Genomic DNA, 22,381 nt, shown 5'->3' with positions numbered 1-22,381 from the left:
AAAAATATTTTTGCTTTTCTATTTTTGATAATAATATTTTATTTTTTTATTCTTCAAAATACTTTTTAAAAAATATTATTAAATAGATTTTTTTATTTTTTAATTTTGGTGAATAGAAAACTATTCTTAAAACAAGTTGTTAAAAAAGTCCTTAATTTCCAATCACCTCATTTTTAACATTCGAGGACGGAAAATTAAACAAACAAGTGATCAATTGCACTAATAAACTATGGAACTTCTTGTGATTCTATTTATTGACATTTTCCTCATGTTAATTTTACCAGTTTTTTTTTTATAACATCGCGTCACTAAGCAAGGATAGTACTGTGAATTAAAGTAGGAGGACCAAAGAGGATTCTGTCAATCTATGGATGATGCTTTTCATATGATAATGTAACAGCCACTTTGATGGAGTTTTGGAAAGCAACAAAGGCTCAAGATATTGTCAGATACCTATATAGGTGTCTTTTAAGTAAAATTAAGTGATCCATTGAAAACAAAAGCAAAAACACAGCCCCCACCATCCCGGATCAGATATCAATATATTGGAGTTCCAGCTCAAGGGAGCTTGCTATATTATTTGTATGGCGTGAGTTATCAGAACTCACAACTTCCAAGACAATGGTCTTTGTGGGTGCAAGTGACAACTTTTGAGATTAGTTGGAGTTTGTCCTTGTGTAGTAACAAAACGGAACATTAAGCGCAGCCTTTTTTGACAATAAAAGAGGCTTTGGTAATTGCTAGTGCCACCGCCATTTTCTCCTTTTTTTGACCAAACGTTGATTCGGTTTTATCTTTCATGTTGATCAGTACATGTATATTTGTGAATTATCAAAATCCTGCCTGATGATCTGGGATGACACAGTTTTCCCAAACAAGAACAAAATAATTGACGTTACAAACCCTCAAGCAATAAACATTATAATACCCCCTAACTTCGATTAGGACCCATTCGCTATTTTCTGCACGTGCTATTATTGCTTACTCGGTATCAATCCCTTTCATCTTTTTGGCCGAACCTACTAGGTAGCCGTATATATTGCCTTCTTGTGTTACGTGATCTCATTGGTTCCTCCCCTTTTCTAGGTTTTCTTTCACTCCAAAAACCAATAATGAATAATGATCAATGATCATAACTCGACCGTAAGAGCGGTAAAAGCAATCAAGATCATCAAAATGGAAAGCTAGCTAGACTCGAATGGTGTAGGGTGCAAGTTTGGCCACCCATGCATTTCCGGCATCGGAGAAGACAAAATATAGTGTGGTTGTTCAAACCCTACTCCTAGGATCAGGTGCAGCATGAAAATAAGACAGATAACGATCCCTACCTAGGCAAGTATAATCCATAATACTAGTATCATGTTTCAATTGCCACAGACTAATCTTTCGACCAGTGCTGCAATTAAACACTCTTTATATTAAAAGATGTTAAATAAGCGTCCCTTATAACTAAGAAGATGTTATGACAAAGATAAGGGATGATAGCAAAGGATGAATGAGAAAGTTTGGTAAATGTAAGAGTTTTCTTGCTACGAGAACTCAAAAATGATTGTAAATGAAGGGGGTGAAAATATTTATAAACCTTTCCTTGTATTTAGAATTTTTTCACTTTCTTAATGGATTGTGGAAATTGATTCAATCATACAGTTTTTTCATACAAAATATTTTATATCAACTATCTAGATATATTCAAGAAGTTCTTTAGACTCTAAAATATTCATGTGCTTAAGCTGTCTAGATTTTTTTAGAGTTGCCTTATACACTCTAGCTTTTGGACCATCATAACCTTTCAAAAAATCACGGATTGTGACCAATGCTGTCATTTTAGTTAGATCTCTTTCAATGCGATTCATATTCATGTCGTGAAAGTGTGCATTTTCCGAACCTGATCTAACTCTTAATTAACCTCGCACTGAGGACGTCGTATTTCATTTGGCTTTTGGAACATGGACGGACTAGTTTTCAACTAAATGGTCTTCCTGTCCTCTCTGTTCACTGGCGTGAATATCAAATACAATTGACTCTTATTTCTGGTGCTTTCATTATCCTAGAAAATTTCATAGCAGCCCTAACGTAAGTGTCAATTATGACTAAATTTTTCAACACCCGCATAATAGTGACTATGCACTGTGAAAATCATCTTCCTAGCTTGCTCCTTGAAAGTCTAATGATCTGTGATTTTGCTTTTGTTTTTTTGTGCCTGTCAGGCTCTCTTTTCCTTCAATTAATCTGTCCCCTTTTACTGATGCAAATTAAATTAGTCACTCCGCTGTCACTTTTGACTTTAATTTAATCAATCAGGCTTCAATGTACTGATAAGACCACCATAAAAAGATTGACCCCCTGCACCAGAAACAAAAAGGGAAGGTAAGTTTGCAGACTATAATTTCCAAGAACATTGCACTTGGTCCTCAGGTATTGATTAAATATTTTAACTTTGATCACGGTTTTTCCCTCTGGTAAAAAAAAAATCACGGTTTTTCCCAATTTTAACGCCAGTCATTCCCCTCATTAAAATACTCGACCAATACCACAACAGATAGAGAGTACTGTGAGATTGCAAATTGGCATTTGGGCCTTAGTAGGGGGAAGATTCCGAACCTGGTCAAGTTCCAAATCTCTACATAAAATCAACGAAAAGATACAGACTCTGGAAAATCATTCTGGCACCATATATATTGGCAGGCATGATTAACAAACTCTTTGCTCCCTTTTCAGTCTCTTCTGTGATTGAAATTTTTTCATACGACATTCAAGAATCGTATCATATATGTTGCTGATATTATGTTCTGGGATATGACGTTTTTCATGATCTGTTCCACAAAATAGTGTAAGAATAGTCTCAAGATAAAGTTTTGGTTTAACACTAATCTTGTCCATTTGTCCTGTTTTCCCCATTTCTTGGTGGTTGCTTCCCATTCCTATCTTGTGATATCAGAGTTGGGGCTTTTGTGAAGGGACCGGAGACAATGTGGTAAATCTAGCTCTGAACCAATATCTACATTATTAACTAAACATATATCTTTAATTCGTCTTGAATATCGGTTACATGATACAGTTTTTTTGGTGCGAGGAGGATCATAATGTTGAATGCTGGGAAAGAAAAGGGTTAACGGGAAAATGGGTGACGTCATTGCTGAGGACCAAAGGGATACGAAGGGTGGCGTGTGGATATTTTAATCGCCGTTTGGCAAATGGCGTTGCATATTTTATGTGTACGTAGAATAATGTTTGGAATCTCAGAATTCATGGATAAATGGCTTTTGCTTTTGCTTTTGCTAATTGCTCTGATTTTCTTGGGACACGAGTCCCTTCGATGTCCAGCAGTTCAGGTCTCGTCAAATGATTCAAATAAATTGAATTAAGGACTGCATTTTTAAAAAAGGAAAAATCTTTGAAATATCGTTTGAAAGGTCGAATATTGTAAACAGCATTCACGTATTACTTTAAGCCTTGAACTTGTTGAGATTTCAGGAATTGGAGGCCGACTTTTGCATAATAAACCATTTGCATTTCATGGGTTTTTAGGCTAAATTTGTTTGAAAAAATTACTTTGAAATCCCACATAATACAATTAAATATTATAAGATCAATGGACAGCTGAGTAAAAGAAAATAACAATTAAATGTGTTGTAAATGAACTTTTGCTTGTGGTATTCAAGTGTATTTTACGGGATTTATATGTAAAGTCTCTCGGTTTGTGTCATGCGTTATAAGTGTGCCACATTAAGATAATCTTAATTAGAATCCCCATTGATTGACAGGACTGGAATAAAACATTTTAAATTTATAAGTTTAACTGCTTAATTTTTTTTAAAAAAATAAATTTACCAATAAAATTTTAAAAGCGTGACCTACATATGCACTTTTTTAATTTTTCAAGGGCGATTTGATTGAGCACAATGAAATCAACTTGCAATAGTAGTGATTAAAGAAAATACACGCGCATGCAGAATGAAAAATTAACTTGCAATGGACAAAAAATAAAAATAAAAAAAAATAAAAACAGCAACGCTCCTGGAATCCAAGTCAATACTGATATCACGTGGTCGAGTCAGTCTATAATGGTGGGTTTTGGTAATTGAATGCGGATAAAATATTAGTTGATGTCAAAATTCAAGTTGGGTCTTTGTTTTGTGATGACTGACGAGGTGAAGGTTGTATATTGGGCTTTATTTCATTTTCCCTGAAGCCCATTTAAAGCCTCCTCCGTTGTTCTGGACCACTCACTTATAAAAGAAAGCATCCTCGGCCCATCGTAATCAATGGACTCTCTACTTATCTGTGCGCGCGCGCGCGCGTATTTAATGGAGCCCTTTGCTTGCCAAAAAATAATTAAAAATTTAAAACCACAAAAACATGTAAATGAAAATTAATTGAATTATTAATTTTTTCCACAAAATTCATTGAATCATTGAATTCAACTAAAATCAGAGGTGATGGCAACACAATTATTATCTCGTATTGTATTGGAAGATTCAATGAATCTCACACGTGGCAGTCGGTGAAACCATGTAGTGCACAGACGGACGTGATATTGTAGCAATGTATTGAGCCTCCCCGTGTGGTCATGTAATACCACCAAACTCAACAGTTGAAATTTCTAGACTTAATTTTGGGCATATGAAGCTGCTTCGCATAGGCGAGTCGCTTTATTGCAAAACCTTCGTTACATTTAGGAAGATTTAGACCACAGAAAGCCACCTCAATACCTTCATGAAGAATAAAGAAATCTCAAGCCAGTATCTGTATGTAAACAACCTCTTAGGTCTTATATATAATCTATACAGAGATTATAACGTCAATTGTGGATCACTCAAGCTCTTCCTGGTGTTCTTGGATCATGGCGGTTGTTTGCTCCTGTCCCTGGATAATCTGTACTCTCCAAATCCATCCTTCCCTCTATCACCTCTTCTCCCATCTCAATCATCTCCTCTCCATTCCTCAAACCCTGCAATTCTTTTTCATGTTGTCAATTCTGAGATTTTGACATATTGAAAAAAACAGTGAATTAGATTCATGAGTCCAGATATAGAACCTGGGCCGGGGTTGCTTGTGTTGAGAGTCTTGAAAATTCTTCTCCGTTTGACCTGAGGCTTCCTGTAGACCATGAAATTCAAGATGCATGTCAAATTTTGGCAATCAAAAGAATTGACGGTTGCAAATGGTTCAAGTCTTACTGCTTGCTGGGACAGCGACAGACGAGACAGCAAACGAAAAACCCAGGAGGATTATGACGAGTTGCAGGGGAGATTTGTGCACCATGTTGAATGAGCAGAAAAGAGATCTGGAGACTTAGCAAGGTGATGAATGATGATAAGGCAAACAGTGCGGAGACGGTGCTTATATAGGGGGAAAAAACATCAGACGGACAAAATAATTTAATCGAGTTTTGCAGGACAGTGCTAGTGCTAGTGCTCCAAGTCAACCTCAACTTTTACATATTTATCATTTCTTTCTCCTTAAATATACATACATACATACATATATATATATATATATATATATATTTAATTTGTAGATTTGGCAAAGAGCAAGTTAAGTCCACCGTTCCTTCGCCACAAGGAAGAGAAACAGATACATGAGTAGACGGGGTGTCGTTAGGTGTCACAAAAGGGACCAATTTTGGGATTAATGCTCCCATAAAATTTAGCAATTGAAGTCAGTTATTAAACACCAAAAAAAAAAAAAAATCTTTAGACTTTATGAGAGGCCTCTGCGTTGTTAACCGTTTATAACCTGAAGACCCGAGGGGTTATAAAGTAAAGATAAGCTCTCCGGGTACAAACTTCCAAATGCCATTAGTCCTGCTCACCATAGCCAGAGGCAGTTGATTAGACAGAATTTTGACTTTGTGCTCACTGATATAACATGCCAGAGTGTGCGATCGTTCATCAATAACCAATCATGATCAGACACTGGATTGCCTCCATGATTAAGCAACTTTTGTCTCATTTTAAAATGAAACAAACATTATTAATATTTTTTTAATCTTCTATTTATGCTGATATAACACCACTAGTTCTTAGCAGCAATAGCTATGGTGTGAGGAAGGGCGAGCCTCGGTCTGGAGATGTAGAGAGAAGCAAGAGGGAATGGATGGCATGGGGATATACGTAAACGTAAACAAGGTAAATGAGGGAGAGCAAGTGGGTGAAAGGGATGGAATGTTCAGGAACTACATGATTGGTGGGAGACCCACCACGTCAAGATGATGGCCAGAGCGGGGTGACTATGGGCGGTGGACCTATGTGTGGCAGATTTGACATATATAATTCTCTTTCTCAATGATTTCATGTGTTTGACTGTGACCTTGACAGCCATAAGCACTCATCTACATCTTATGCTGCTCATCACCACTACCAAATTACCAATTACCAAACCAGGTTCTACTTTGTGTGTGTAAAATGTAAATATAATAGTGTAGTCTAGCTCAAGACAGTTAACTTGCTGCACCAGCCACTACAGTTCCTTTCTCATTATATTACTATAATAGAGGGTGTCATCAATTTAATCCATACACTTGTACAAGCTTCTCTACACAATTCTTTACTGTTGCGCGTTGATAAAAATTGCTCTAAACGAAGCATCCTCCATATTCCTGATCTCTCTTGGATTTGTTTTTTGGGATTGTTAAAAGACAAGCAGAAGTTGCTGTCCCGTCGCAGTCACCACAACTTGGTCCAAAGTCTAATGTAGACAAAAGGTAGGCCCAAGAAGAGCACACACATGCCAAGGCCTTTTCTTCTCATTATAGCCTTTTTAGGTCAGTTTCAACTTGGGGATTAAGCCCAAATACAGGCCCTTTTTTCCGGTTTGGTGCGTGGTGGAAATGGAAGCTACAGACGTGACTCAAATTCAATTCCAACTTACACTGAACTGTTTTACTTCTAATCATTTCAAATTTTAACGCGAAAAAAAAAAAGTTCTTTTAATAAATTTTATTCGTACTTTATCTTGCTTTGCTTGTTTGACAAAGGGTTGCCAAAAAGACAAAGGGTTGAGTTGCCGTTGCCGAGCCATGGCATGACGAGAGAGACAAAAACGGGTAACCAGCAAACAGGACAACAGGCGACATCGACACGATATCGAATGGAGATATTTCTGTTGTTTGGGTGGCCGTGGAAATGGAAGGAGGGGACAAACGTCATCCGTGACTGAGTGTGGAATGAGATGCCTCGACGTGGTCGAATCTTTATCGCCATTTCATAGTCTCCCAGTTTCGCCTTTCTCCAACCTCCATTCTACCCCGTGTCCCTTTCCAGCTCCCTCCCTCTTCGTCCATGTCTCTTGCAGATTTTTCGGCAAAATGGCTAACCAAATCCGCTGAACAGCTCATCTCTATCATCACCTCCATCGTTTTCCTCGTTCTTGATTTCCTGGACACTGTTTTTTGCCTGATATATAAATACCTTGATGAACATATTGAAGGGGATGCCCCCACGTGTTGCTGCGGAAACAGGGGTAAGCACAAGGAGAACTCGAAAGATGATAAGGACGATGAATTATCAGATACCTTTTACAGGAGAAAAAACTTGTTCAGGGACATGGGTTTCCTTCGAATTGGAAGGAAACAACTGGAAGAATCTGAGAGAAAATTCGGGGGAGGTAGGTGGTCGATGAACCGTTGGTCTGATTGTGGGTGCGAGTCGTGCCTTTCGTGGGTGAGTGATGGTGATCACAGACTTCATTTTGTGGTGAAAGAGCCCTCGATAGGTAACTTCAGAACTAGTGTTTCTGTTTCCTTTTCGTGTTATTGTACAAAATGTAGTCCATTGGGTTGCTCATGCAGTTCAAATTTACGTTTAACAGCTGCTGACGAGAACTGCAAGGGAATGCCCTCTGAGAATGTGGTTTTTTTGCATGGGTTTCTCTGTTCTTCGTCGTTCTGGACACAAACAGTATTCCCAAATCTTTCTGAACAAGCAAAGCAGAATTACCGATTGATTGCGGTGGATCTGCTAGGATTTGGTAGGAGCCCCAAGCCAAGAAATTGTTCCTACACTTTGAGGGATCATGTGGGAATGATAGAGAAATCTGTGGTTCACCCATTGAATTTAAGTTCTTTTCATCTGGTTGCACACTCTATGGGTTGTATAATTGCACTGGCTTTGGCTGCAAAGTACCCCAGGTGTGTTAAATCCATCACCATTGTTGCCCCTGTAAGTGCCTGAAACCCTCCTTGATATGCCTCTTTCAGAATTGTCATTTAAAACAGAGAACCAAAATGATCATACTTCTGCAACTTTAACATTTAGCAATTTTCTCTTTGCTGATTTTCTGGCAGCCATACTTTCCTTCTGGGGGAAACGATGCTAGTTTAAATGCACTCACAAAACTTGCTGGCAAGAAACTGTGGCCGCCATTGGCATTCGGTTCTTCCTTCATGTCGTGGTATGAGCACTTGGGTCGATTTGTTTGCCTCATCTTTTGCAGAAATCACAGGATATGGGAGAAAATTATCAAGTTCGTTACTTTCAAGAGGTAAGTAAACTACATTTTCTTGACAACAGAGAAAGAAATTGCAGTGCACATCACTGACATCGACGATATTGATAAGCTGGCCTCCTCTTTTGCAGGGATCTTCATTTCTTGACCATAGACTTGACCAGGCACACCCATCAATCAGCTTGGAGCTCCATGCACAATGTGATTTGCGGGGGCGCGAAATTTTTGGATAGTTACCTGGAAGTTTTGAGTGAAGCTGGGGTCAGAATAAATGTGATTCGAGGTGACAGAGATGGTGTTGTCCCGTCGGAGTGCTGCTATAACTTGAAGCTGAAGGCTCCAAAAGCTGAGATGAGCACCGTAAGAAATACAGATCATGGCACCGTAATTTTTGGCAGAGAGAAGGAATTTGCTCATTACCTGGAGGATATATGGGCATCTTGCTGATGTAGTAATGTACAAATATAAGATGTTACTAAAATACAGGCTCTTGGAGGATCCGTTTAGATAGGAAGGTTGAGAAGGCTTGCCTTGGAGGTTCCAATAAATTGGGAACTTGACATATTGTATAATATTTCAAATTTAAACCTTCTGTTTTAAAAAGAAGAATAAGTGAAATGAAGCAGAACATCGAGAAAAACTTTCCAATGTCTTTTTAATTGGATGCAAAATCTCCAGAGCATTCGAACGGTTCTGAGAGTTTGAAATAGTATAAGGAATAATCGTAATCAAGACTGGATTGAACTCTTATCAAACCTGGAAAAAATTGACTGCTGCAATGGCGTAGAAAAAAAAAATCAGGTCAGATGGTGACATCTGAAGCGAACTACAGGGCCCAGATTGACTGTATGAAAACAAAAGATTTGAACTATGGTTACACCGTGTGGGTGTGCCCAAAAGAAACTTTGATCTCACTCAATAAGCACTGGAGTCCGGAAAGCGATGTGTCTGCAGGCACACGAAGAGGTTGATTTTTAGTTCCATATTTCCATATGAGAAGCAACAAACTGGAAGGAGAAAGGCGCGTAGCGCGTGCTGGCCGAGAAAGCTGGCTCCACGTTTCCAAGAGGATTCATCTGTATCTCTACCTCAAGTTTCACTGCACCCCTCCAACTACCCTTCAAGCTCTGGGTTTTTTGTTTTTTTTTTTTTTTTTAAAAAAAACCCTACCCTTCCAGCCTTTCTGTCCTCGTAAGTCGATCCATTCACAATCTTGTCAATATTTGGCTCATGTATGATTTAAAAAAAAAAAAACTCATGCAGTTAATTTTATATATTTAATATTTTTTTAATTAAATCAAGATAGATACTTATATTAATTATTCTATGATAAATTATTTTTATTTATATTATTAATTATTAATATATTAAAGCACACTTGTTCTGATTATTTTATAAAATGTTAAAGCAAGAATGAAGGAAAATGGTGAGTAATGATAATTTTTTTTATCTTTACGACGGGTAAAGATAAAAATTTATTAAATTTTAAAATAAAATTAATAAAATTTAATTTTTTGTAATTTTGATAGAATATGTTGAAAAATAATTCAGATGGAATATATATTTGGTATCACAATTTGATAGGTTACCTAATCGTGAGATCGCTCCAATGGCAATGGCCACAACGTTGTTTTCCTTAAAAAAAAAAAAAATACAATAGGTCCCTCGTATCGGGTCCACCAACCAGGCTCAGGCTACCACCTCATCAATGTCCAATGCTCTCTTCCCTATATTTTTAGGGAAAATTACATTCTATATTCCAATCTAACGTTTTTTTTACGAGAATACCCCAAGCTAATGTTGCAAAAGAAAAGGCCAATCCTTCAAAACTTATAACGAAGCTAAAATTACTGAATTTTTGAATCAATGTACGAAGTAATTTAATTTAATTTACATTTGAAAATCATCATTTATTTAAATTTTAATTTTTTATTACCTTTTTAATGCCAAATTTATTAAAATCACTGCTTAAAATTTCTTTAAGTTACACAATGAAATGCATCTTGAAATTATCATACTGTAAAATAAATATAATATAACCTCATAAAATAATTAAAATTGCTATAAGAGTTAAATATAATGACTTTTCTTGTTTTGATTAAACTTACGGAGACCTTTCTTTTATTTTAAAAACCTTAAATATTTTAACATACTCAAATTTTTATTTGAAATTTTGTTAAATTTTAAATTTTTTTAGTTTTCCATTATAATATAATTGTCTACTTTCTCTCCTAATTTTAATAAATAATTAAGTGTGTCAATATTTAAATAAACAACTTAAATTTTTTGTTAAAATTAATGAAATATTTTTTAAAATAAATATGATTTTATTTCTGAAAAAAAAAATCTTTACTTCGTTAAGTTTTTAATTGCCTTTTTAATAAGAGAAAATATCAACTGAGAGCCCCTATAGGTAATTTGCATTCAAAAAAGATTATAAAATTTTAAACTTACGCCACAGTCCTTTGATATCTGGCTAAAATTAAGTTTTTATCAGAAAATATGACATCACTTCAAAAGTTTAAATTAATTAAAAAAATCACATGTGAGAGATTAACAACATTTTATTTAGGTGTTAACAATGCTCCATTCATGATTAATAATATATTTAGACACTAATAAGATAGAAAAACTAATAGTATGTGTTTTAATGAAGTAACTGTTTACCTCGTATAAACAACAAACCATTCAAGTTTTGACAACACTTCATTTATAATTAGCAACAACAAATTCATATTTTGATAAGATAAAAAACTGAGCACGTGTTTAATGAAATAAATATTCACTCTGCGTAAACAAGTTATTTGAGTTTTAACAATAATTTATTTATGATTATTAACAACACATTCAAATTTCAACCACATAAAAAATAAAATAATATGAGTTTAATTGTACAAACGTTAGTCATTTGTCAACAAGTATTAAATTGAATTTTGATAAATAGTTCATTCAAAATTAATAATATATTCAAGCTTTAATAGTTAACACACATGTTTTTTTTTTTTTTTTTGCTATTTTAAACTCTATGGGTAATGTCGTTTTATCCCATAAAAACTTAATTTTAGCCAAGTATTAAGAGGCTACAAAACAACTTCATAATCTTACAATCTTTTTTTCATATAAATCACTTCCAAAGGTCCTCAGTTGATATTTTTCTTTTTAATGAATATGTTTACAAAATAAAAAATAAATTTAAACTAAAAATATATGCATTAATTTTTTAAGTACTATGATTAATTTTAAAATAATATTTACATTTAAAAAATGATATTTTAGTTCAATATATATAATTTAACTATTAATAGACTGTTGTATAGATAAAAATAAAATTTTAAAAATAAATAGAATGGTTTTGTTTTATAACTATTAATACTTAATGAGGTTGGTATGTATTTTAAAAATAAAAAAAATATTTATAATTAAGATAAAATAAGGGGTGTGTTAAAGTATTTTACTCTTAGTATAATTTCCATTACCGTTAAACTTTGAATATTTTCATTCATTGCAACATTAACCTCCATGATTTTCTAATTTAGAGTTTTAGGGCCTTTCGGACAAAATTTTACAAGATCGAAGCCACAGCACGCAAATTTCCCTTTTTTTTTTTTAATTTTATCTTATTATTTTCACGCACACCTGCCATAATTCCTGCTTAAACATTCGCTGGGGAGTTTCGACTTTCGTCTGGGACGTTTGGCGGAGACCCAGAGGCACCAAAAGGCCGTGAATCTCCCGCAACTCTGCGCCTGAAATCTAGAGCTGAAACCATGGACTTCCTACAGACACCGGAAAATCAGATGCTCGTGGGCGTCGCCGTGGCCTTTGTGGCCATTGCTCTCGGTGCTTTCTACCTCTTGTCGTCCAAGAAGGCCAAAGGTTTGACCTTGGATTTCATTTTCCTGCCTCCTCGAATTTCGCTTAACGTGTCATGATTATGAATGGGGGTTAATATTCACCATGACTAGTCATTCCCGGAAGTTTTTAGCACAACCACCCCCCCCCCAAAAAAAAAAAATGGAAGACAAGACAATGCCTCGATATGTGTGTCTTCAACAAAGTTTTTTGGCTCGAAATTTTTGGTTTGCGAAATCTATTGCTCGGACCCTTTATCCTTCTATCGATGATGTTTGGACGCTCATTTATGCTTGTGGAATCTGTTATTTTGAATCTTAATCTCTTTCAATGTAAGTCCTTTTCCATGTTTTACATTCTACGAGGAGCAGTCTGACATTTTAATGAAGATCTTTGGTGTACCAATCAGTATGCAAGACAATATTGTAAAGACATATGGCATTATATATCGCTGCGTGTAGAATGTCTCTCAATTTGATTTTCATTGGACTTCCTATTTGAAAAGTTGGGGGGGGGATGTGAGCAAGAGATGACGTGAAACTCAATGCACTAAGTACTAGGATTGTCTAATTTTCTTGCTATTGCTTGTTGTTAGTAGTTTCTGATTTTATTGTTGTAATTAGTTACCCTGTGATCTCTAAAGCGTGCATCGCATCATCCATGTGATCGCAGGCTGCTTAAACCCTGACGTTTTTAAGGGGTTTAAACTTGTGAAGCGCACTCAGCTGAGCCATAATGTGGCAAAGTTCACATTTGAACTTCCAACTCCTACTTCAGTTTTGGGTCTTCCAATAGGACAACATATAAGTTGCAGGTTTCACTGGCTGATCTTGTTTCTTGTGTTTCTCACTTTGCTTGAAACCTGCTCAGATTGTTAGTTTCAAAATTGTTATGTGCTCTTTGTGTAAGTCTTAATGGTGGCTGAGAACAGATAATGCATTTTGAATTTTACTGAGAAATATGCTGGTAGTAATTTTCCCTTTGTTTAGTTTCTTTGTCAATGTTTTCTTATCATTCTATGAGCAAGCTATTTTTGTAACAGGGGCAAGGATAGTCAAGGTGAAGAAGTTATCAAACCATATACACCTACTACGCTGGATTCTGATGTTGGATATTTTGAGCTAGTCATAAAGGTATGTTTGTCCATAGCTTTTTTTTCTTTTTGGTTGGACTGAGTTTACTGTCTTTACCTTTTCTCCCATTAACTTTCTTATATCCAATGTTCTTCCCTTGTTATTTTCTCCCGCTTGGCTTCGATTAGATGTACCCTCTAGGGAGGATGTCTCACCATTTCCGTGAGATGCGTGTTGGTGACTATCTTGCTGTTAAAGGACCCAAGGTAAATGTTTCTGAAACGCACCATCTTACAAAATTCTCTTAGCTTCCCCTTTTCTTCTCTCTGTTGAAATTTTGATGCCTTATTTTATTTCCCGAGAATGTTTAGACATTTCTTGCACTTCCTGGTAAAATTTGTTTCATATCATATCTGAATGAAATCCCATAAACTATACTGCCGTAGGTCAAATTCATCTTAATGAATAATGAGGAACAGAAAAACATCAGGAAATTTATTTGTGTGTTTTCTAACTAGTATATTTATTTGGTGGATTTAATCGTGTTGTAGATTTTCTCTGTGAGTCTATGTATTTTGGATATAATTTCTTCTAGCCACGTCAAAAGCTTGTTATTTGGATTGTTTTATTGCACGCCATATCACTTACAGGGACGCTTCAAGTATCGAGTTGGTGATGTTAGAGCATTTGGGATGATTGCTGGAGGGTCTGGAATCACACCAATGTTCCAAGTATACACTTAGGACAGATGCTTTTGTTTATTCATCATCGAGAGGCTTAAAAGAATCCTGTGACATAATCTTTTGCCCTGTTGCTCCTTTAGGTTGCTAGAGCCATACTAGAAAACCCAAAAGACAGGACAAAGGTGCATCTTATCTATGCCAATGTTACATATGAGGACATTCTTTTGAAGGTAACTGGCTTTTTTTCCCCAATGAAATATATTATCTTTTTTTCATTTATTTGATGAGATTCATAGCTTGATACCAAAGTTGATTATTTTGTCCATGCATGATCTATGGTTGTTTCTCCACAGTCTGCAGCAGTAGGTATGCTGAGAAATTTATGGCCTTTATGACACCATTCTTGTTCATCACAAAGCACAATACACCTACTTGCAGCTAATAATCTGTCTCTATTGCCGTGTAGGGAGCTGCAATTTGTGTGAAAGGATGTTTTTCTTGGATTAACTTCTCAGTTTTTGGCAATTATTTATGGTTGTTTCAAAATGCCTCCCTCAAGTCTATTTATGCAATTGATTTCTTAAAGTTCTGCATAGGAAATGTCAATAACTGGGGCAAAATGTATGTTTTTGGTTGCAAAGTAGTTGGATATGCTTTTGTCTCTCTATCTATCATTTACTATTATCTTTTGAGGTTATGAACTTGCTTAGCAACTTCCTTTTTTGCTGCAAAGAGGGATTATTTGTCCTTTGCATATTCATTGAGGAGGGTGGGGGTGATGGTGAGGTTCCATCAGATACGAAGTAGGAATGTCAGAAGTGTCAAAGAATTATATAACTGTTTCTTCATGGAGACATTTTTGTACTTCACTCAAAATTCTCTTCATTATTGTTATTTCTGTTCCTTACTCAGTATTATATAACTGTTTCTTCATGGAAAAACTTGAGCTACACATCCCCCCTTCAGATTGGCGACTGGCTTTTGAATTTTTTTTGTACTATTCGTAGGGATCCCTCAATATACACTTTTCTTGTGTCTGCAGGAAGAATTGGATGGACTTGCTTCTGAGCATCCAGATCGCTTTAAAGTATACTATGTCTTAAATCAGGTTAGTTGCAGTACAATGCAGAACAAAAGTTTTCGTTTCCTCATTCATGGCATCCATGCTTTGGCATCATTGATATTGTAATTGTAGTCCTAACTAAGATTGACCAAGCAATTCAAAAGTTCTCATTCTTGTGAGGAAATTCATGGAAAAATCATGATAGTGATTCGTGAATAACGATTAACAAGGACAAATATGTCCTTGGACTCTGACTGTGATTGATTGCTTCTGGAAGAAATAGGTAATTAACAGTCCTTTGGAGTGAATGTGCATGACTTGTTAGTGGTTTTACTTTCTGGGAGTTTCCTGACTCGAGCTCAAATGCCTTTTGCCTTGTGCCATAGCTAACACCCATGATACTTTCTGGGAAGAGGCCACCTCATGATACTCAGTTCAGCGTTGTATGTATTGACTGTATAATGACAAGTCCTTTCTATGTTACTGACTTAAATTATGTCATCTCCCCAGCCTCCTGAAGCATGGGATGGCGGTGTTGGATTTGTGTCAAAAGAAATGATTCAAGCGCAATGCCCTGCTCCAGCCAATGACATCAAGGTTCTGTTTTATTTATTTTTACCCATTTCCCCATATTATTAACTTGAGCTTCTGGTGGTGTTAATTCAATTGATGCTGTGAGCTTCTGAGCTTCAGAGGAGGGTAATGACTAATGAATAATGATTGAACACGGTGGTTGTGGAATGTGGATTCGCAGATTTTGAGGTGTGGACCACCGCCCATGAACAAGGCCATGGCTGCTCACCTGGATGCCATTGGATATTCCCCCGAGATGCAGTTCCAGTTCTGATTGATTTCATCACCTGAACGCTTTCCCGTTGCTGAGTGTTGAAAATATGAAATAACTGCGTTTAATCCGATTATGAGGGTGAGACATTGCCTCCCATGTTTCAGGCATTATGAATATTCACATACTTTCACATGCAAAATAATTTTGCATGTGTCGCCCATTATCTAAAATAATATATCCAAAATGGAAAGAACGCTTTCTAGCTGAGGAGATTGTGCACCTTTAAAAGTTATTCATGACCGACACAGCGTTTTGTTTAAACAAAGTTGAAAGTAAATCAATATTCCCTCTCTATCTCATAAGATATTTTTTCAGGTAATTGAGTATCTTGAAATATAAAATGTTTTAAAAAAATAAAGTTTTTTTAATAATTCTTTCGATATTACTTTTCATTACTTCAGTCATAAAATATACTTCTTTGCCCTCCATTCTCTCATGTTACAGCAAGTCTTATTTTATTAAATGGGATTGGTTACATGAATTGTGAGGTATTTCCTTTGTTTTTTATTATTGTTAGAGAAGTGACTACTTTTTACTTGTTTTTCAATATAAATAAAATCACTTATTTTAATAAATATTTATTATATATTTTTTAAATCACTCTTCATAATTTACATTGATAAGAAATAATTAATATATGCTTATGTTGATTAATATAGGATATTTTAACTTATTTTTTTATTTTTAAATATAATTATTATAGTTAATCGATTTTTTTAAACTGTGTGATACAGTTTTTTTTATATAAAAATGGATGAGTATCATTATATTTTATCATTAATCAAGTTTTTTGAAATATTATTAACTAAAGTTTCCTTGACAACTTTCATAATTTTTTTTTTTTGGTCTTCCTATGCTTGTCTTTATGGAAAAACCATTCGTTCTACTCTTTCATGTTAATGAAGTGTATTCTAAAAATTTATTAAAAAATAGAGATTGGAAATTATATTTAATAAATTTTAGCGGATGTGTAATTTTATTAAAAATAAATAATAAATTAAGATTAAGAGAGTGTAATTTTACAATACGGTAATTGAGAAACAGAGCACGTGGATGTCCTTGGTCATAGATATTGTGACAAACATTGATTGGTGCGCCCAAACACTCTCTCTTATTCAAAGTCACAGTTCTCAAATGTTAAAATGAAAAATTAGAAAGGAAAATAGAGTAAGCCAATAGGAATTGACATTTCTATCTCTCTATTAATTACCATCAGGAAATTGTAAAAAGTTAAATTCTATCTAAAATATGATTAAGTATTAAATATAAATGCATCTCTCTCTCAATATAAATTTAAATATTAATAGTAACAAGCGGGTGCTTTTAATTGCATACAATAGTAAAATAAATTTTCAAGTATGTAAACCCAACAACCCAAAATAATGAATTAAATGAAATGAATAAAATCTACTAGTTTTAAAGGATCAATTCAAAACGAGGGCACAAGTCCTCCTGTAATTGACCGATCACATGGTCATGCATTTATTATCTATTGCAAGAGGCTGGATTTCCCGATGACAGGCGTTAGTTCCAATGAATCATAGGAGTATTAATACTAAACTACTAGTATCTTTGGTAATTAAATATCCAATCAACTACTTGCACTAGCTACTGTTGTCTGGCTGAAATTAACATTAACAAGGGTATCTGTCAAAGTTCTGTGTTGTGATAATGCTGTTTTGATCCTCCCTAGCAACTTGCGTGCACGCATCGTCGCTCACATTAAATGCCTTCTTATAATCCCAATAATAACACATTCCAATTCACACTCCACTACCCCCAAATAATGACGGTGCGTCCCCACTAATTGCTCTCGTATTGATACCACAGTGATCCTAATACTACTGATTACTTTGTCCAAAAATAAATATTTTTGTCCGTACTTTAACGATCTTCCTTAGACAAACCCTGATTTTCTGACCATTCCCGAAATAGGAACAGAGGAAGCATGCAAAGACGACGCAGTTACTCTCTCTCTTTCAATTGTGGAGCTTAAACAGAGTAGCCCGCTTCCACAGTTCACACCTTAGACCCTATTCTCCCGCTTCTTCCCACTTTTTCGTTATCGTTCCTCGCAAGAACCGTGTTCTCTTCTTCATTCTCCGAGTTTCTCATTACTATTCTGGTTTCATTTGATCTCATCTGGCTCTGTTTTTGCTCATTCTGATTAACTTGGCTTGGACATTGTCAGAATGACGCCTATCAATCTATCTAGAGTTTTGCTCTGTTATATATAACCTTTCCATTTTCTTCTTGAATCCCCATCAAGGTTGCTTTGAAGGCAGAAATGTAAGCTGATTAGTTGGCGATAATATTACTGAAATGGCCGAGAGAAATGCCGTGTCATCCACGAAGGTTCTTTCTCGCAAGTCATTGTTATGGTTCTTTACGATCACATCTTCCTTGTTTGTGTTATCTTGGTTCTTTGTTCTTCGTTCGACCAGTCGTCCCCGTTTCAGTGATACTGATTTCTTACCCAGTTCTCAGCTCTCCACTGAATTCGATAATTCAACCTTCAAGAAGGATAATCTAAATGCTGAGCCCTCCATCGGCAGTCGAGCAATACTAGTGAACACCGAGGAAATGGAAGCAACCCGCGAGACAGAAACGCTATCAGAGAATCAAACACCTTCAACAAATGACGAAGCATCCAAGTGCAGTAGAAAAAACGACAACGTTGTTCCTCTTAAGGTTTTCATGTATGACTTACCTCCAGAGTTCCATTTTGGACTCTTGGATTGGAAACCCGAAGGAAATACTGTTTGGCCTGACATTTCAACCCAAATACCTCACCATCCTGGGGGCTTGAATTTACAACACAGCATAGAATTTTGGCTCACCATGGATCTTCTTGCTTCAGAACTACCTGAACCCCCCAATGCTGGCGCTGCAATGAGAGTTCGCAATGTTAGCGAAGCTGATATCATATTTGTTCCGTTCTTTTCTTCTTTGTGCTATAACCGGCATTCCAAAACCAATAAACACGAAAGAAAGAGCATGAACAGGGTACTGCAAGAGAAGTTAGTGCAGTTTCTGATGTCTCGAGAGGAATGGAAGAGATCTGGCGGAGTGGACCACTTGATATTAGCTCACCATCCAAATAGTATGTTAACGGCCAGAACGAAGCTGTGGCCTGCTACACTCATACTCTCAGACTTTGGGAGGTATCCTCCAAACATAGCAAATGTTGAGAAAGACGTGATTGCACCATATAAACACGTGGTCAGGTCCTACGTCAACGATTCCTCTGACTTCGATAACCGACCGATTTTGCTCTACTTTCAAGGGGCAATTCACAGAAAAGATGTACGTAAGTTTTCACGGAATTCTGTCTTTGCATTCCCAATTTACACAACACACGCTGGTCTTGCTTAATTAGCTTCTGTTTTTCTCTGATAGGGTGGCCATGCTAGGCTAGCTCTGTATAACATGCTGAAAGATGAGAAAGAAGTGCATTTTTCATCTGGGAGTGTTCAGAAAGGTGGGATCAGGCAAGCAACGGAGGGAATGCATTCTTCTAGGTTCTGTCTCAATATAGCTGGTGACACCCCTTCATCAAATCGCCTGTTTGACGCCATTGCTAGTCACTGTGTTCCTGTGATCATAAGTGATGAGATTGAGCTGCCATACGAGGATGTCGTCGACTACTCTGAGTTCTGCATATTTGTTCGGACAAGAGACGCACTCAAGAGAAATTATCTGATAAATTTCATTAGGAGTATCGGCAAAGAAGAATGGACCCGAATGTGGAAGAAACTGAAAGAGGTGGAACACATGTTCGAGTATCAGTATCCATCAAAGGAAGGAGATTCTGTGCAGATGATTTGGCGGGCCGTGGCTCGAAGAGTTCCTGCAATGAGACTCAAGTTACACAGATCCAGGCGCTATACTCGATCTCTGCCTAAGAAAGAGAGAAGCTTACCCACAATACCTGCACCAGTGAATTACTGGTTAGAAAGGAGAAATATTATTGTAAGAAACCCCGCAGCCTAGGTGTTTTTGTGCTTGACGGAGAAGAGGCGACTTCATACTGGCATTGTGTAGGAAAAGCCGGCAGATTCTATTTGTGACCGTGGGTGTCGAATGAAATTCTAACTGTATTTCATTCGAATCAACCCTTTACATACTACGAATGACATGTCTGTGTCTCAACGCATATCAGTCCTGCTTTTCCTTTCTGCTGTTAGTTTTCTCCGTGTCAGCAACAGAGTAGTGGGCTGAGGCCGCTAATGTTATACATGAGTAAGTTAGAATCTTTGTTGTCCTTCGTGCTACAGTTTGAGCTACAGTTCAACGGCCATGTTATCTTAATCCAGTTTTTCAGTCATTATATTTATGTGTAATGAAACGCGTGTCTCGTCCATTCATTTGAGTCTGTCAATGTATATTTTTCTCACAAGGAAAGGGGGGGTGTTTATGACTTTCATGACAAATGATGAGTTCCTACCCTACCAATGTATAAGATATATGGATTGACAAATGATTTTTCAAATGCTATAAGGCTTTTGTCTGGTTCAAATATTTTGGCCGAAGTGAATACACACGCACACACTTACAGACTTTGACCCTTTGTATTGGCATCCTTTGACAAACTAGTGCTGATATGTATAGATTGTGTCCGGTTACGGCAATGTGAAGGTAAAGTTCTCTCTTAAACTATCATAATTGCCCCTTTCTAGATGATGCGGCTAATTAGAAGGCGAATTAAATGCGAGAGGGAAGAGAGGGAAGAGAGGGAAGCATCATTTTCGAGGATGGCGAGAGAAGGGAGGCGTCTTCAATGGCATTCAAGCCTGTGGGATCGCCTTGTAATCCTACAAATGACCTTCCGTTTCGTGTCTCCATTTGGGCATTTAGACGCCATTGCTTGCCCATTTTAATTTTACTTCTACAGCTAGAAAATATCCCGTGCGATGCACGGGATTAAATAGAAAAATAATTTTAAAACATTGATAAAGAAATAATTGAATTAAAAAAACAATTGTGGATCCCACGGCACTGTTAAATCCACTGTTCCATAAACAGTGAATTATTTTACATTTTAGCATAGGTAAGGTAAGGTTCCTCACTCCTTGCAGGCCTTATAAATCTGACTCCATTGATTGTGGTTATGTTTATATGTACTTTGTCTTAAATTATAAAATATTTTTAAATAAAATTTTATATATTAATAAATTTTATTAAATATATTTAATAATTTTATCTTTTTAAAATAAAAATATAAAATTTTAAAAATATTTATAATTGAATATATTGAAAACATAAGAGATGAAAATTAATTATAGAGAGAATAAGGATAATATTAAAATTGACCCACTTAATAAAATCTTAATATACTCAAAATATTTTATATTTTAGAACAGTTAAACTCCTTCAAAAATGTACTATAATTTAAGACAGAGGTAATATATTATTCAAATTAAATGTTCAATAGAATCTTCTATCAGAAAAAAAAAAGTAATTTAAAAAATTTAAAGAAAAACATTTTCAGTTATATCCTTACATGAGAATGCACATATATATAATGCTGAATTTTAATTAAACATAAATAACAGGAATATTTTAGACTTCAATGCTCGAGACCACAGGTGCATGTTTGGATACAAAAAGTAATTAATTTTGAAGGTTAAAATCATGATTTTATGAAAATATATTCAAATATTTTTATTATAAAGCATGGGCCATCTTGAAGGTGAAGGCGTCGAGCAACAAGAAAGAACTTCAAAGGTTCTTGAAACAAGTTAATTATCTCAAGCGTTTTATCCTAAACCTTGTAGGGAAGATGAAGGATTTTTTTGAACTCTTGAAACTTAAAAATACTGAGGAATTCACTTGGACCAGATATCATCAGGCAGCCTTTGACAATATTAAAGAACACTTGACAAAACTTTTGATCTTAGTAGCCCTGAGGGAGAACACTCATTTTTATTATATTTAGCTTCTATTGCCACATCCATAGGTTGTATGTTAGTCTAAAATGTTGATGGGAGATGTGAGTAGGCAGTTTATTATTTAAGTAGGTGTTTAACTCTCACTAAGGTCAGATACTTAAATGTGGAAATAGTGTGTTTGGCGCTATAATTATATATCAAGATTAATTATAAATTTAAAATTGTGATTTTCTTAAAAATATTTAAATACTTTATCTTAAAAACCAAGTTTTGTAGTCAACCGGCTGGTGGATGTGGTCTCGCGTGCCAACTATCATCTTTCTAGTTTAAGCAAAATCCATAAACTTGAATTACTTACAAGAACATGAATGCATAATTGCATATAGAAAAAAAAAATAAAAGGAATAATATACAAGTTTCACTCGACATATTAATTACTTTTAGATTGTGTTTGGATGGGTAGATTTAAGTTGAGAATTTAAATTTAAAATTTCACATTTAAAATTCATAAATTTTAAATTCTT

General features: G+C 35.6%; 4 protein-coding genes across 5 annotated transcripts; 3 read left to right on the top strand and 1 right to left on the bottom strand.

Moving 5' to 3' along the window:
- Positions 1-4,613: 4,613 nt before the first annotated feature.
- LOC129306059 (uncharacterized) lies at positions 4,614-5,469 on the bottom strand. The gene is made up of 3 exons (XM_054946390.1): positions 5,181-5,469; positions 5,039-5,100; positions 4,614-4,951 (listed from the first exon to the last, which is right to left on the bottom strand). Exons 1-3 carry the CDS (start codon positions 5,263-5,265, stop codon positions 4,817-4,819), a joined length of 282 nt encoding a protein of 93 aa, XP_054802365.1. The 5' UTR covers positions 5,266-5,469; the 3' UTR covers positions 4,614-4,816.
- A 1,547-nt stretch (positions 5,470-7,016) lies between these two features.
- LOC129306053 (probable lysophospholipase BODYGUARD 4) lies at positions 7,017-9,088 on the top strand. The gene is made up of 4 exons (XM_054946377.1): positions 7,017-7,716; positions 7,813-8,162; positions 8,288-8,484; positions 8,580-9,088. The coding sequence occupies exons 1-4, from the start codon at positions 7,284-7,286 to the stop codon at positions 8,893-8,895; spliced, it is 1,296 nt and encodes a 431-aa protein (XP_054802352.1). The 5' UTR covers positions 7,017-7,283; the 3' UTR covers positions 8,896-9,088.
- A 3,013-nt stretch (positions 9,089-12,101) lies between these two features.
- On the top strand, positions 12,102-16,173 carry LOC129305945 (NADH--cytochrome b5 reductase 1-like). Its single transcript, XM_054946185.1, has 9 exons — positions 12,102-12,324; positions 12,973-13,114; positions 13,343-13,433; positions 13,562-13,639; positions 14,024-14,104; positions 14,197-14,286; positions 15,099-15,164; positions 15,630-15,716; positions 15,874-16,173. Exons 1-9 carry the CDS (start codon positions 12,216-12,218, stop codon positions 15,964-15,966), a joined length of 837 nt encoding a protein of 278 aa, XP_054802160.1. The 5' UTR covers positions 12,102-12,215; the 3' UTR covers positions 15,967-16,173.
- A 1,724-nt stretch (positions 16,174-17,897) lies between these two features.
- On the top strand, positions 17,898-20,458 carry LOC129291022 (probable arabinosyltransferase ARAD1). Of its 2 annotated transcripts, XM_054928125.1 has the most exons (3): positions 18,294-18,321; positions 18,447-19,272; positions 19,366-20,458. In XM_054928125.1, the coding sequence occupies exons 1-3, from the start codon at positions 18,302-18,304 to the stop codon at positions 19,957-19,959; spliced, it is 1,440 nt and encodes a 479-aa protein (XP_054784100.1). In that variant the 5' UTR covers positions 18,294-18,301; the 3' UTR covers positions 19,960-20,458. The 2 variants fall into 2 exon arrangements, with proteins under 2 accessions (XP_054784092.1, XP_054784100.1); XM_054928117.1 differs by having other exon boundaries at positions 17,898-19,272.
- Positions 20,459-22,381: the final 1,923 nt, after the last annotated feature.

Source organism: Prosopis cineraria, unplaced genomic scaffold (genome assembly GCF_029017545.1).
Source record: "Prosopis cineraria cultivar Desert tree isolate PC_DT_omini unplaced genomic scaffold, ASM2901754v1 PC1, whole genome shotgun sequence".
Taxonomy (NCBI): domain Eukaryota; kingdom Viridiplantae; phylum Streptophyta; class Magnoliopsida; order Fabales; family Fabaceae; genus Prosopis; species Prosopis cineraria.
Note: the sequence above shows the minus strand (reverse complement) of the source record. Positions and strands in the feature narration are given on the sequence as shown.

Bases quoted from the DNA above. Each gene is read 5' to 3' on its own strand.
- LOC129305945 (XM_054946185.1), top strand. From the start codon at position 12,216: ATGGACTTCCTACAGACACCGGAAAATCAGATGCTCGTGGGCGTCGCC. The intron at 15,165-15,629 runs GTTAGTTGCAGT...TCATCTCCCCAG, and splicing joins TATACTATGTCTTAAATCAG to CCTCCTGAAGCATGGGATGG. The intron at 15,717-15,873 runs GTTCTGTTTTAT...GTGGATTCGCAG, and splicing joins CTCCAGCCAATGACATCAAG to ATTTTGAGGTGTGGACCACC.
- LOC129306059 (XM_054946390.1), bottom strand. From the start codon at position 5,265: ATGGTGCACAAATCTCCCCTGCAACTCGTCATAATCCTCCTGGGTTTT. The intron at 5,101-5,180 runs GTAAGACTTGAA...CATGGTCTACAG, and splicing joins TGTCGCTGTCCCAGCAAGCA to GAAGCCTCAGGTCAAACGGA. The intron at 4,952-5,038 runs GTTCTATATCTG...AAAGAATTGCAG, and splicing joins CACAAGCAACCCCGGCCCAG to GGTTTGAGGAATGGAGAGGA.
- LOC129306053 (XM_054946377.1), top strand. From the start codon at position 7,284: ATGTCTCTTGCAGATTTTTCGGCAAAATGGCTAACCAAATCCGCTGAA. The intron at 7,717-7,812 runs GTAACTTCAGAA...TACGTTTAACAG, and splicing joins GGTGAAAGAGCCCTCGATAG to CTGCTGACGAGAACTGCAAG. The intron at 8,485-8,579 runs GTAAGTAAACTA...CCTCTTTTGCAG, and splicing joins AAGTTCGTTACTTTCAAGAG to GGATCTTCATTTCTTGACCA.
- LOC129291022 (XM_054928117.1), top strand. From the start codon at position 18,289: ATGGCCGAGAGAAATGCCGTGTCATCCACGAAGGTTCTTTCTCGCAAG. The intron at 19,273-19,365 runs GTACGTAAGTTT...TTTCTCTGATAG, and splicing joins GGGCAATTCACAGAAAAGAT to GGTGGCCATGCTAGGCTAGC.